General features: G+C 38.6%; 1 protein-coding gene and 1 long non-coding RNA gene across 2 annotated transcripts in view; one reads left to right on the top strand and one right to left on the bottom strand.

Annotated features, from left to right (window-relative positions):
* Positions 1-7133: 7133 nt before the first annotated feature.
* On the bottom strand, positions 7134-14485 carry LOC109276586 (uncharacterized). Its single transcript, XR_008424544.1, has 4 exons — positions 14318-14485; positions 12560-12654; positions 11892-12008; positions 7134-7500 (listed from the first exon to the last, which is right to left on the bottom strand). It is a non-coding gene; the product is annotated as an uncharacterized LOC109276586 (long non-coding RNA).
* The window catches only part of LYPLAL1 (lysophospholipase like 1), a 40904-nt gene continuing 39990 nt past the window's right edge, over positions 14463-15376 (top strand). Inside the window, exon 1 of the mRNA XM_019465648.2 lies at positions 14463-14604. Within this exon, the coding sequence (XP_019321193.1) occupies positions 14511-14604 (94 nt within the window). The 5' untranslated portion in view covers positions 14463-14510. The remainder of the gene's footprint in view (positions 14605-15376) is intronic.

The raw sequence follows: 15376 nt of genomic DNA, 5'->3' as shown, positions 1-15376 counted from the left end.
CTTTCTTCCTATTATTACTTTTCTCTCAAAATGGTTTCTTTGCTTCCTCTGGATTTATCACAGGATAAGTCCTATGATTTACCTGATTTCTATACACTGATGATTCTAAAAATTTACTTCCACCCCCAATCTAAACTTTAGACTTATTTCTAGCAGTCACCAAATTTCTGCTGACATCTCAAATAGCTGGCAAAAAGTTGAACTCATTGTTTTCATTCGACACTTGCTCCTTCCTCTATATTCTTTATCTTTGTTAATAGCCGCATAGAACACTTGGAGATAGTCATTTGAGACTATTTCATACACTGCACATCCAGGTCTAGTGGGTAACCAGGTCTTAACCCATTCTACCTTTCCAATATGCCCTCATCCCCATCCTGACAACCTAAATTCAGGTAATTCTTGTATTTCCCTAGCCCATTGACAAAGACTTCTTATGAGTCCCTTTATAAGGAGTCCCTCCCTCTTTCAATCTACTCAATATGTCAGCCCTAAAATTATTTCTATGTTGCCAGAGCTACCTTCTTACATACATGACCATGTCACTTCTCTATTAAAGAAAAAAAAATTAACTCTGATCTGAAATATGTTTTAAAAACTAGACTGTCTTTTGTCTTCCCAAGGTAAAATAAGGTCTACATATAAAGTCTGGTTGAGAAGCCCAGTGTGTAACTTTTGCCCATGTGGTTTTTATTTGAGAGACGGTTCCCATTTTCTTCTATTGTTCAAAGGACCAGGTGCTATCTGTGAAACCAATTCTTCCTCTTGCCAGATGCAATTCCCTCTGCTCCAAAAAGGGTCTCTCCTCATCAGTGGTTACATACCAGCCTGACCGGCCTGCTGTGGCAGTTCAGTTGTATCTCACAGCCATGGTTAAAAGATGGAATTTGGGCGTCAGTAGGCTCTCTTAAAGATGCTTCATTTATTTCTACAGAAAAGTCCTTTCACTTGACAATAAAATTAATGTCACTTTTAAAATGCTCTCTGCAATGTCCAGGGTCCTGGCTTCCCATCTGGAATAAGATTATAAGGATTAAAGGAACTGACCTAATTGAAGATGGCCCTGGATTTTCAAGATTATTTTTGAAGATTTACAATTGTTGGTTTGCCTTTTACATGTGCAAACAAAACCATCAAGCCAATTAAAGCTGCTTCCAGTTTTCTCTGACAGCTCAAGAAGGTTCTTATTCACTGTCAGTGCCAGGCTGGGCATCGTGCAAGTCTTAACACATGGATCTCCCCTCCCACCATGGCTGGAAGAATCAAGCATTTTTTTTTTTTTCCAAACCGTTCTTTAAGATTTGTAAAGGCTCTTCTGGCTTCCAACGTAAAGCATTACTTAGAAGACTGAAAGCCTGATTCAGGCTTTCTGATTTTTAAGCCTGTGTTGATTTTTAAGCCTTTCGCACAACATAAATATCAAGAGCTTTATCTGAGTTTACTTGTACTGTCTCACTCAAGATGGATCTTAAAAATGCTTTAAGAATCTTCCCCTGGTTTGTCATGTGTTAGGGTGTGTGTGAGAGCAGGAAAGAAGAAGCCAAGGATTAAGTTTGTTTATCTTAAAATTTTTAGCTTGTAGTCAATCACTTCATTTTAATGTGCTGCATCATCCCACAGTAATTGTTTTAACCCATTTCTGCCTTTCTGTGAAATCAGTTTACTTTGTTCTTTTGAAATTGCTCTCGAGAAAATGAGGGACATAAAGATGGGGGGCAATTGTACAAATAATTACATCAAAATCCAACTACTGAAGTAGAGTTTGAGCTTGTATTTTTCTCTACTGGCTCACCATTCCGAGCGTATTTGTCATGGAAGGCCCTGAGCTATCTATATTTTGCAGGATAGAAAAACACTTGGATTAAATGGGTCAATCAGATGATTAACTAATTAATTAACCTTCTGCTTCACTTCTCCTCTGACCTAACATCTGTTTAGGGGAGCCAAACATGATATACTGATAGTCATTTTCATAAGACATTATTCCACATTATAGAAGTTTTGTGGAAACAAAAATCATAAAACTATAATGTCCTCTTAAAAAAAAAAAAAAAAGACACCCTCCCCCACCTTAAAGAAAAGCTATAAATTTAGGCCAATATAAACTTGTCAGTGTTCTCCCTCTCGGTTTCACACCAGGGCGTGGTGCTACACAGCTGGGGAGCTGAGCTAATAAGTGTTGAAAAATGAAAAATGCTGCTTTATGGCATCACATAAACTGGCAAAAAGATTACTTTTACCTCCACCCCACTTTCGACAAACAAATGCCAAAATGGAGATGCTGTAAGAATAAGACTTTATGGGATTGGACCCATGGGGCAAACAGAATTGTCTTGTGGGATTTTCTTTTTATTGAATACTATATGTAATAAGAAGTGGCCTAACATTTATAAAATCTAATCACTTTTTGTTCCTTTTTGAACCTCAAAGGGGTCATTTCTAGGAAAGCTGTTGGAAACACTGCATAATGATCTATTTATCCAGTAGTGAAACAGGATTATCCCTTTTACAAGGAGACTGAGCTTTCCCCAACAGTATAAATACCGTAATATGAATGTACAAATTGAGCATTTTGAGGAACATCACATTCAATAAGTACTTATTTACTTATTTATTTATTTTTAAATGTTTATTTATTTTTTTGAGAGAGAGAGAGACAGAGCATGAACAGGAGAGAGGCAGAGAGAGAGGGAAACACAGAATCCGAAGCAGACCCCAGGCTCTGAGCTGTCAGCACAGAGTCCAATGCGGGGCTTGAACCCATGAACCGTGAGATCATGACCTGAGCTGAAGTTGGATGCTTAACCAACTGAGCCACCCAGGTGCCCCATTATTAAATAACTATAATAAAGTTTAAAGAGTAATGTTAAGTGCTCTTGGGTAATTTACATTAAATAATATAATCAGAATCCAGTTGTTTTTCTTGGGCTGGTTTGTTTCCTAGCTGATGACCATTTACTCTCACTCACTCATCACTCACTCGCTATTCATTCAACACTCAATCACTAAACATCTATTGCAAATTTACCATTTCCAAGTCACATAGGTCTATTAAATCATGAAAACTCTTCCATTACAGTGAATATCCTAAATTTATCATGAGAAGAAATCCCTTTATTCAGGGGCTAAAAGTCAACTTGGTAGAGAGAGAACAAGGTAAGTAAAAAAAGAGAGACAAGAGGGTACCTTGTCAGGAACATTCTTTCCCTGTAGAGAAACATATTGAACTTCAGTGAAAACGGGAGGAGAGAGCAGCTCAAGGCCTGATCTTCAGGCTTCTAGGTGTTGTTAAGAGTCCAGTGGCTGGGAATTTCTGCTTATAATATTTAAGGAACAGTGGTTGTCTGTTCTGCTATGCCTTCCTGATTTTCCATACCTAGAAACATTCTCTCTCCTCTGACTTTGCTAAAATTTTACCTATAACCTTTTTATAGTATTTACCTTATAAGTATACACCTTTTGTCTCTCTACTAAATGTAAGCTCCTTAAGGGTAGGACCAATGTCTTATGTATCTTTAATTTACCAACAGTATTTAGCATAGTACATTATACATAATCAAATACTCATAGCACCAAATAATACTTATTGTAGTCATAAGTAAAGAAAATTGAGAAAACAAAAAGGCATGCTTAATGTTTGGGAGAAGTCCCATTTCAGTTGATTAATAAATAATAGGGTGAAACGAGGGAATTCTGATTACAGCTTTTAAAATGTGCAATTATGTGAAGAAGCCACAGAAAAGTGACCTTCTTCAAATCCCCAAAAGTATTTCAGTATATTTGTAGGGTAAATTTAAGACTACAATTACATGAGCTAAGTCATATTACCATTTTTTGTTCCACAATATAATATAATGCGTCACTGGAGTCTTTTCCTCACAAACAAATGCAAATTCTGCAAATGGCAGATGGTTTTCAAGAATGAATCTATTCCCCTGTCATTATTACTACTGAATTACTAGTCAGTTTACAATTACATACACCAAAATGGTAAGAATAAGAAGGATTTTGGTTAACTACAGTGGGTTCTAACTACTGTATAGCAAATGGCTATAAAATATATCTTTTTTCCTCATCATCCTGCTGCTATATACTCTGAGCTACAGAAAGGAAAATATAAGTTCTTTAAGAATACAAAACTGTCAATCTATCAGTTCTATTAGCATTTTATCTAATTTGGCTCAGTTTAATGAAAAGTTTCTACTACCAATCCTAAGGTAATAGGTACTAAGGTTTTGGTATCTGATTGAACTTTCAGGATAACTAAATATGGGAAGGCAGTTCACCGCATCTCCAGGTCACATCTAGGAAGGTAGCATTGATTCTGATTTCACTGTGGAAGAGAGATTATTAGTTTTGTTTGTTTGTTTTGTTTTGTTTAAGATTTGGACTGTTCAGATTTGGAAAGTGGTAAAGTTTGGACAACTTTACATTAACATGAGACATCTGGATATGTGAGTAATCACTGATTTTGTATCACTGACAATGAGATTTTTTTTCATCCACTTGAATTCAAATGATGGTCACTGCAGTGAAACTTCACTGGGCTAGGCACAAAACACCCAAAAGGCTTACATGAGCTTAAAGTAAATCAACTGCAAACAGCAGGGCCTGACAGAAGTGCTCATAGAGCTGCAAGGAGGCCCTTCTTCAAACAACGTGGGAGGTGGGCAAGAAACTTCAGCAGAAAAACTTGGAATGTAGTAATGTGGAATGTGGTGACATCGTTTGAGGAAAGGATTTAGTCAGCCACAGGTCAAAAAAGACAATAATTATAAACAATGACAACCTCTGAGAACAATAGCCATACCCACAAATTAAAGTTCTCTCTTCAAAGGACTTCATTTTAGGCTTCAGAGCCCAAAATAATTCCCATGATTAGCATAATCTTTGAACGTAAAGAATGGTCTTTCTTTTCTACCTTGTGATATAATTTAAAAGGAAAAAAAAATGGTTCTTTACACTATTTGTGTGTCCTTGTTTTCCTTTTGGAGCCCATACAAATCTTTTAATGAAATCCCTAAAGAAGCATCTTGGATTGACCTTATTGGAAAGATCTCAGAGATCTGTGGAACAGTTAAGAAATGGTTGCTGTTGGGGCACCTTGGTGGTTCAGTCAGTTAAGTGCCCAAATCTTAATTTCAGCTCAGGTCATGATCTCAGAGTTTGTGAGTTCGAGTCCCACATTGGTCTCTGTGCAGAGCTGCTTGGGGTTCTTCTCTCTCTCTCTCTCTCTCTTCCTCCCTCCCTCCCCCTGTCTCTGTATCTCTCTCTCTCCCTCAAAATAAATAAGTAAACTTAAAAAAAAAGATTGCTTTTGAGTACAAAGAATATGGCTGAAATTTTTTTTTTTTTTTTTTTAGAGAGAGAGCACATGTGCACAAGCAGGGGAGAGGAGCAGAGGAACAGAGAGAGAGAGAGAAAGAGAGAGAGAGAGAGAGAGAGAGAGAATCTTAAGTAGGCTCAGCTCAGAGCCTGATTTGGGGCTCGATCCCAGGAACCTGGGATCACTGAGCCAAAATCAAGAGTTGGATGCTCAACTGACTGAGTTACCCAGGCGCCTCAATGAACTTTTAATATCACACTCTGTATTTTCCTTCTCCTTCTTTCCTTACTCAGAAATGAACAAGTCTTCTTAATGATGTTATGAGAGAAACTTGGTGCTTTACAAAGCACAACTTGGAAAAAATGTAAGCACCTTGTGTTTATAGCCAGCACCATGGGTCAAAATCAAAATTGTGTCCTGTGTGAACTGAAATAGTCAAGAGATTTCACTTGCTGTGCATTTTTATGTTTTCCGGAAGCTTGCTTTAAGACAAAGAACGTATTTGTTGATACTTCAGTCTTTGCTGTGGTCTACTGAATGTCTTAAGACAATAATGACATTGGAGTCTATGTCTGTGTGTGTGTGTGTGTGTGTGTGTGTGTGTGTGTGTGTGTGTGTGTATCAAAGGAGAATGGGATTTGCCTTCTCTACTTCCATTTTAGCATGTCTTCTCTGAATAAGCAACAAATTGATGGTAATTACTTCCACGAGTGGCTTCCAGATTTTACCCATGTGACTAAACAGAACTTCTCTCTGAGGAAACTGGCAAGAGAGGGGAAACTGTTAGTATATGCAGTGATTTTAATCCCTATGAAACACACTTTTTTGTCTATCAGCTCTACTTGCATGATGTAAAACACCTACATTAGGATACTTTTTTGTGGAGAAGGGACAGATTTAAATCTGTATGGCACATGTGGATCTATTCTTTTGTTACAAAAAAGAAGAAATAAGTAGATGAAAGCTGATTACTATTTATATTTTAATGCTTTACTTTTTTTATTTTAGATTTTAAGTCTTATATCCATGCTTTATAGAAAGGGATATACATTCTTATAGTCTATGTTAAGCATGGCAAGCCCTTTTAACATTTTACATAGTCTAGGTAAAAATTGGCTCTTAAATTCTTTTCAGCTAACATTGAACATTGATGCATTTTACATATCTTTTGTGTGAAGAAAAATAAATAATTCACACTTCTGCAAGTGAAGGTATGTACTATTTCTGACTTTCTTAAAATTATATTATTATTAGAAGTGTCAGCAGGCTTCATGGGTGGCATTTCTCACTGACAAGCAAGACATGAGTCAATATTTTTATTAGAGTCAACCCACTTGTCTTCACAAACAAAATATTATTAATGTTTTTCCATTTAGACTTCAATGCTAGTAAGAAGAATATACAAATTGCTAGAAGAGAGAAATAAACTACCGTGATAAACAGTTTTTCAAAGACCGCCATGGGCGCAAATTGATGCAAGAAGTTGAGATTGTTAATTAAAGTTCCAAAAGCTGATGTTTAATGTTTTTTAAAAATGTAAAGTATTGAGTAGATTGCTCAGTCATCATGTACTTTTCCTATTGACACAGCTGTAGTTAATGAGATTTTTGAACATCCTCTGTCTATTATGCATTCTATAATGACCATGTAAATATAAACTAGTGGAGAATATGGGAAAAGAATTAAGTGAAAATTCTTTTACAAACACACCCATACATGCATATGCACGTGCACACACATGCATGCACACACACACACGCACACCCTTTCAGCCTTGCCTTCAAGTGAGAAAATAATTGCAAAGAACTTAGCCCAGGGGCCACATTAAGTGGAGGCTCTTTATTTTTGTTAATACTGTTTTTAGGACCATAGTTTAGAGTGGGAAGTGGGAAAGACAGAAAAGTAAATGGTCAGTTGTGCAAATGCTACTTTTGTGGTGGCTGTGCTTACTGGAGGAGCAGGTGTAAAGGGCATTTGGGCTCAATGAAGACAAATCAAAGGAGGAGAAGATAGACTTAAGTTTTGGCAGGTAAGTAGGCAAGTAAAGGATGGGAGAGGGGAAAGTTACTCCTGGCCAAATGGGCAAAGGCACAGGGGCAAGAGGCAGCACAGCACATCTGGAGAATTCTTGGAGTTCAACATGATGAAGAAACAGAACAGGAGGCTGGTTGTCTCTGGAAATAAACAGGGAACTGAACAGTTTTTTGAAAACTGGTTTTGTGAAGTCAAACCTTATATCAGATATCAAAAATATCTTTAAAAAAAATTCTGGGAAGAATCCTTTCATACAGTCTAGGCACTGGGAATATAATGATAAAAAAAATCCAGTTTGGCTTCAAGAAGATCAAAGAAATAGACACTCACTGAAATATAAATTATACCATATTTAATTTATCTTGGAAATTTAGACTTTGAGATGCATATCATACTATGATATATATACATATATAGATATACATCTATGCATATATATATGCATATATAGATGCATATATAAAATGAGGCATTCCTATAAAAATGACCCCATTTGCTTGTTTCCAGGCTTGGATTTGCAAGAATTATCCTAAAGGACAGTGTTTTCTAAATGGATAACTTTACTTCAAGAGTATGTAAGGCAAGACAATTCTTTGGAATGTAGAAAGAAAATATTAAAGCTTGTTGATATCTTGTTTTTATCCCACACTTTTAAATTTCTACTTTTGTTTATGTTTTGTGTCTGTATAGTTCATTCATATAATTTATAAATAAATAAATATGCACATATAAAATATGATAAAAAACTTTTTACTGACAGGGCACACATTGGAAATATTTTGGAGACAATTACCATATACTATACAAGTTAATTATTATTTTTCTCCTACCCACTAAACTGGATGACAAGGTAACTAACACCAGGTAAACATAATTGTTTTGGTTTCATTGAGGGTATAAAGAAAAGGGGCATCTAAAAGCCTTGTTTAAGAGTGCCTGATTGGCTCAGGTGATTAACCACCCGACTTCGGCCAGGTCATAATCTCATGGTTCATGAATTTGAGCCTGCGTCGGGCTCTGTGCTGACAGCTCAGAGCCTGGAGCCTGCTTCAGATTCTGTGTCTCCCTCTCTCTCTGCCCCTCTGCCACTTATGCTCTGTCCCTCTCTCTCAAAAAATGAATAAACACTAAAAAAAATTGTAAAGCCTTTTTTGTTGGGAATTTGAATGAACCTGTGGCCATTAATCATACGTGATGTTGCTTTCAAAAACATACAAGCAAGAAGGAGGGTCACACCTGAGATCTATACATTTGTAGGGAATCCTTTAGTGAGTTCACAATACCTCTAAAGTGCATTCAAAATGGTGTGTGTGTGCGTGTGTGTGTGTGTGTGTGTGTGCACGTGCATTGGTGTCCCTTTCTTTTGAGATGGTCCTTAACTTTAGCTGAATCTTAAAGGACACCATGAACATACCCTTACCATCCTCACCATCACTGAATTAATAGACTTACCATAGAACAACATCCTTTCTTCGTGGGCTGGCTGACTGTAGTGCTCCAATCACACATGCCACATTTTAAGCAACTGGCTTCCCTGCATTATGGCTCTTTGTTTGCCTTGTCCTTTACGACCTAGCTCTTCTTTTCACTCAGTGTCATGTCAGTTTTGTCTGATTCCCACCACAAGATTTCTTGATAATGGGTTTTATTTTTTTCAAAGAATTCTGCTTCCTAAGGGAAGGTGGAAACCAGTCCTAATATTGTGATCCTGGCCCTGGCTTTGTTTCCTCCAAGTCTTGGCCCATCCACCCCTAGCTCTTCCTGGAGACTGCCAATATGGCCAATGACATTATGGCAGGTGTTGGAAGGAGTATAGAATTTCACCCTTTATTCACTCTTTTTTCCTCTAAATATAACTCAATTAAAAGCATAATTTAATTCCAACAAGTAATATTTACAATTCTTTTGTGGGTATTTCAGGAGAATACAAAGATCAATAAAACAGTTCTTGCCCTTAAGAAATTGAAACTTACTAGACCACAGGGTTAGCAGGATAAGTATTCAAACTTAGGTTTCTTACCTCAAATCTACTGCACCTTCCACCACGGAACACTCATAACTTTGTCTACAATCAGTTTAGAATTGTGTGTGGCTTTTCAGGTTTTCAACACAGAATATATATGTGTGTGTGTGTGTGTGTGTGTGTGTGTGTGTGTGTGTATCCTTAACATAGTCCACTTTGGAATAAATTGCATTTACTTTTTACATGGAAAGACTGATTTTGTATTATCTGATTATCTTTTTAAAAGATTCTTTTTAACTCTTTTTTTGCCTTTACTGGCCTTTACTAAACAACAAGAAAAAGTAGGAAGGGAGAGTAAGGTTGCTAAGTCAGTCTGTCATACAAGGAAGGAGGAAAATGATAATTGCTGATCTTTCTGATACTACTAAATAGGAGTATGTGCAGTACAATTAAGAGTTTTGAGCCATAATTTTATGAGCAGAATTAAATAGAAGAGGTACATGTATAAAAATAGCAAGTGTTCCATATTTAAACTTTCGTGATCCTAGAATCATAGAACTGGTAAGCTTATCAAGCCCTACTCCCTGATTTCACAGTTAGAGAAACACATTAAAGAGATTAAATGGCCTGTTTAATGTCACCTTGTTATTCCTAAAGCTGGAAGAAGAACTCCTTAGTACCATTTCAATATTCTTTTCATTGTATACTGTTACGATTACATATATAGTTCATCTTCTCTTAACTGAATGTATCAGGATATAGATGTTCAGACTGTATTGATGGGGAAATTACTCTTTTTGCTTTACTTCCCTGTCTATGTAATAGATGTATGGAATCCAACAGTCCCCTCAGCAAATGGGAGAGTTTGAAGATTTAACCTTCAGTGCCCTCAGGGAAACAGGATCTGGTTAGGAGTTGCTAATAGTTATTGTTCTGAATTTGAAGAGCTATCAAGGTCTACTGAAGGAGAACAAAGAATGGATTCTAGAGTACACAGGCAATATGAAGATCAATGGAGGGACCCCAAGACTACTATAAGGACTTGGAGAAAGTTGATTAAGAAATATTTCCAGAGAGTAGCTTGGGAATATGAGAACTGGTCAGGGGAGGTGTTCAAAAGGGAGAAAATCCCTTTACTAAGTAAGAGTCATATGGCAATGAAAATAACATGTTCCGGTGTCCAGGTGTTTATACTGACCACCCAGCCTATGTTCGAAGGAGGGACTTCCACAGTCCTCACCCTGGGCCTGCACACTGTTTTGGTGGGAATTACTTTGACTGTTAATAGTAAAGCCGAAGTGACAAATACCCATGCTCCAAAACCAAAACTGCATTTAGTCTATATTTGAGTGATTCATGTGTCCACCTTCCCAGTGCTGCCTCAGCCCAGCTCACAATGCCTCAGGTGACCCATCTCTTCTAAAAAGACCCCATCTATGCCGTGCATATCTAGTAGGACTCGTGGGATGAAGTAGGGGGACTCCTCTCACCTGTACCTAAAAGGACTGTATCTAGAATGACAAATGCAAGTTGAAGCTCCCAAGAACTGAGGAGATGGCTATATTAAAGTTTATAAACTCATATAACTATTCCTTTCTAAAGAGTTTAGTTTTACTGTTTTAGAAGATATTTATAAGATACTTAAGTTTTTTCTACTTTTTCTTCCATAAATGGATATAAAGGACCTTACTTGGTTAATTCACAAAATTTAACAAATTATCTACCACTGGGCCATTTCGTTTAACGTGTATGTATTATTTACGTTCATGTATTTCTCTGTCCCTTTAAATAACTCAACAGATAAAAAATGGAGGGGATACAACTTGATGCTCAAGATTGAGGAAAACAAGATGCGTAACTGTGCATTGTCTGCATGACTAATGTGAGCTTAACTGTAATCGTTTGAAAGTATCTAATATATTACTCTCAATGACTAATCTTGCAACCATTTTTTTAAAGCCAACAAGTGTGCCCTAAAGAACTTCTAAGCTCACAGGAGGAGAGCAAACTAAATTCCAACCTTGCCATTTATATCTTTAGATTTCGGAAGATGTTGAAACCCTACAAAAAGGGAGATTATTTTTTGTTTTTATTTCGTTTACTAGATTTTCTTAGTTTAGACACTGAAGTTACCAAAAACAGGGTACATCAAATATAATGGGCAAATAGACTGTCTGAGAGCAAATGAGTAACAACAAAAAAATTAAGAGCTACACAAAGAGTAAAAGAATGGCTGAATAAAAATCTTCGAGGGAGAATTTTTCCCCAAGTTCAATAGGGCAAAAGATCCACCATAAAAGAAGCAAACAACCATCCTGAAACTTAATTACATTTCAAAGTAATGCAGTTACATGAAAGGAACAAAACGTTTTTGTTCAATAGTTTGCCTACCAGATGGCATTTCTAAATATAGTAATCTAAAACCTTCTGTTTGTTCTATAAATAAAGATGAAAGGAATAGCAATAATATCTAAGCATTTAAATCACTGGGAATAAAAGAGCACTTTGATTGGGTTTAGAAAAAATCTAGTTTATTCTAACAATGATCCCGAATCTGGGAAGACTCACGTTCTAGGTGAAACTCAGAATCCCAGACTTCCGGTATTGCTCTTCTGTCTGCTCAAAATGGGTTTCATTCACATTAAGGAACAAACCAGGAACTAATACCAGGAGACGTGGGGAAATCTGAAAACATAAGAACTCCTAATCAGTGGGACTCTAAAGGGCTACCGTTCAAATACCAGAAGTATTTTGGGGCCTGTGTGTTGGGGGTGGGGGGGGGCGGGGGAGGGTTTTTTGTTTTTGAATTAAAATAGCTGGGGTATATCCTGTCTTATTTTTGTGAGCTAATGTGTAAATGTGTAACGGTTAAGGACCTGGACTTTGGAGTCAGGCCTAATACGTGAGCCCAGGCTTTATGGGTAACTGGCAGTATGCTCTTGAGCCGGGTCTTGACTTCTTTGAGCTTCACTGGCAGAAACAGATAGCAATAGTACAGACTTCTATGGGAATTTAGTTATGACAGCACCGGGCACCCTACTAAGTCCCAATGAATTTCGGCTGTTTAGTATCACTGTTAACAATAGTGATATAGCTATATTACATTAGCTATATTAGCTGTATTACTTTAGCAAATAATTACGCTCCTGATTTTCTGCTATCTCGAAGAACACGGTGATGCGCAGCCAGGTTCTCTGGCAGTAACAGAGTTCTAAGAGTAGAACTCAACGCCTCACCTGGCACATCTCCAAGTGGTTTCTCCCAGTGTAACACTGCCCTCTTCTCACTTTGCTCTTCAGAGTTACTGAGACTTCATGTGGGGAAGGCAGGCCTGAAGACAGAAGTATTTTTTAAGAATTGGTTATCAGAGGTCCATCCCAGTCTGTCCTTTCAAATGACTTCATTCTCAGTACTCTCAGCTGGCGATCTATAGTCTTGAGTGAAATGACTCGAAGTTCCTTTTGCATCTGGTCAACTAAAAGCATGTAGGACCATTCCCATGGACAGCATTGGTCCAACACTGTGATAGCACAGAGCTTATCTTGGCAACTGGCTCATGATGTCAAGCAACTTAGCCACTTGGGAGTAGGGTGAGTACCATGAACAAATAAAAGGTAAGTTGTAATTGCTTAAATATGATGCCAACTACTATGAATGGAAGGCTGGTGTTTAATGGCACTTAAAGTTCCACTGGGTTGTTTGTTGAATTTTACACGAAGAAAGAGCCACTTGCTGGGTCTACAGACTTCAGTGTTAGAAGATGTCTATGGTTAGGTCTTCAGATAGAAGGTAGTTCCATTTATTTTTAGTATTTTAAAAACTGTGACCGGGTGCCTGGGTGACTCAGTCGGTTGGACGTCCGACTTTGGCTCAGGTCATGATATCATGGCTCGTGGGTTCAAATCCCTAATGGGGCTCTGTGCTGACAGCCCTGAGCCTGGAGCCTGCTTCGGATTGTATGCCACCCTTGTTCTCTGCCCCTCCCCCACTCATGCTCTGTCTCTTTCTCTCCTTCAAAAATAAACATTAAAAAAAATTTTTTAAATTGTGATAAAATGTACGTAACACACAATGTACCATTTCAACCATTTTTAACGTAGAGCTCAGTGACAGTAAGGACATTCACAATGTTGTGCAACCATCATCATGATTTCCAGAAATTTTTCATCATCACAAACAGAAACTCTACACCCATGAAACAACATATCCCCATTCCCCCTTCCCCTCTGCTTTTGGTAATCCCTCCTCTACTTTCCAGATACCTCATCTAAGTGGAATCACCCGATATTTGTCTTTCCGTGTCTGACTTATTTCACGTGGCATACTGTTTTCAAGGTTCACGTATGTTGTAGCACGTATCAGAATTACATTCCTTTTTAAGGCTGAATAACATTCCATCACAGGGATTCCATCTTATGTGTATACATTTCGTTTACCATCCATCCCCTGAAGGACATTTGGGTTGCTTCCGCCTTCTGGCTTTTGTGAATAATGAACACTGGTGCACAAAATACTGGTTTGAGCTCATGCTTCCATTTCTTTTGCATATATACCAGAGTAGAATCACTAGCTCATATGGTAATTGTTTAACTTTTCGAGGAAAAACTAAACTGTTTCCACAGCTGCTGCGCCATTTTTACATTCCCATCAGCAATGCGCCAGGATTTCAATTTCTCCACATCGTCACCAACATATATTTTCTTTTCCGAATAATAACCATCTTAATGGGTGTGAAACGGTACCTCCTTAGATCTGCTGTGTAAACTGTTTTTTAAAACTACAGATTTATTATAGAGCTATCTTATTTTGCATATAAAAAGCCACACACATCCTGTTCAAGTCCCAAAGAAGGTGAAGTATGATTATATCTGTTAAATTTTGAACAGAATAACAGCCTTATTTCTCCAAATAAAAAGGCAATCCTGACTTTCAGGATGGCAGCTAAAAATCCCACAGCAAACAAATATACCCATTAGGCTTAGCGAAGCTGTCACCTTTACAATACCACCCTCAGCAAAACCAAAAACTCTCACGGAAACGGGACCTGCCTCAGATTTGACCCAGAAGCGCCACAGCACCAGCCCTACCGCGCAGGCGCGTCTTCGGGCGCGCGCCCTGCGTGCCTACGTGCGCGGGCCCGCGGGGCGGTGGAGGGGCGGGGCCCACGAAACTCCTCGGGCGGCAGCGATGGCGGCTGCGTCGGGTTCAATTCGCGTGCAGCGTTGCATGGTGTCGCCAGCTGGGAGGCACAGCGCCTCGCTGATCTTCCTGCACGGCTCAGGTGGATTACAGTTTCACGTCCTAGTTTTCTGCTTGGGAATCGTCCTCCCCTCGGGTCCCCCAGTGTTGCCCTAGGCGCTGGGCCCATTAGGGCTCGGTGGACTCGGAGAGGGCGACCCTCCTCCCTTCGCTAGCCCTGTGGCTGGGGACACACAGGCCTGGTAATCTGTCCCCAGCCTTCCCCACCGTGTGTTTCCTTTTTCTATCTTGTGGTCACTGGCCCACCGCCCTCGCTGATGGCCCCTGTGTCCCGCCCCTCGGCCATCCCTCCATCTACAATATACTCTTCTTTGCAACCCTTGCTACCCTCCCCTACCCCCACCATTGTTCTCCCTCAAGTTTAAACAGAGCAAGTTAGTAAGGTAAGTTCTCTGCTAGAGACAAATAAATTATTTAGTACTTTCCAGGGTCAGTTATTAGTGATTTGGGTTTTCAACCGCATTGGATTGTTTGCCATTGCTTTTCTTTTTCCAGTCTCCCATACTACTGTAGACATTTCAGACAGTTAACTTAATATTTATTAATACTTTCTGTGAGGCACTGCGCCAGGGCTGGAGTGCCTTTCTCCCTTTCCTCACTTTCCTGCTCCCCCTTCTTTCTTTTTCCTCTTTTCCTCTCTTGTCATTAAGCCCCCAAGATACAGCACCGAGTCAGCTCTCAGTCCCAGGGGTAAATCTTCTCCTTGCACTGCCCGCCCTTAGTGACGTGTGCTTAATTCGGTATAGCATTTCTTCCACTCATCTGTAATTACTTATGTCTGTCTTTCTCACTTC

This window comes from Panthera pardus, unplaced genomic scaffold, assembly GCF_024362965.1.
Source record: "Panthera pardus isolate Hobbes unplaced genomic scaffold, ASM2436296v1 HiC_scaffold_21, whole genome shotgun sequence".
NCBI classification, from domain to species: Eukaryota; Metazoa; Chordata; class Mammalia; order Carnivora; family Felidae; genus Panthera; species Panthera pardus.
This window is presented reverse-complemented; position numbering and strand designations above follow the sequence as displayed.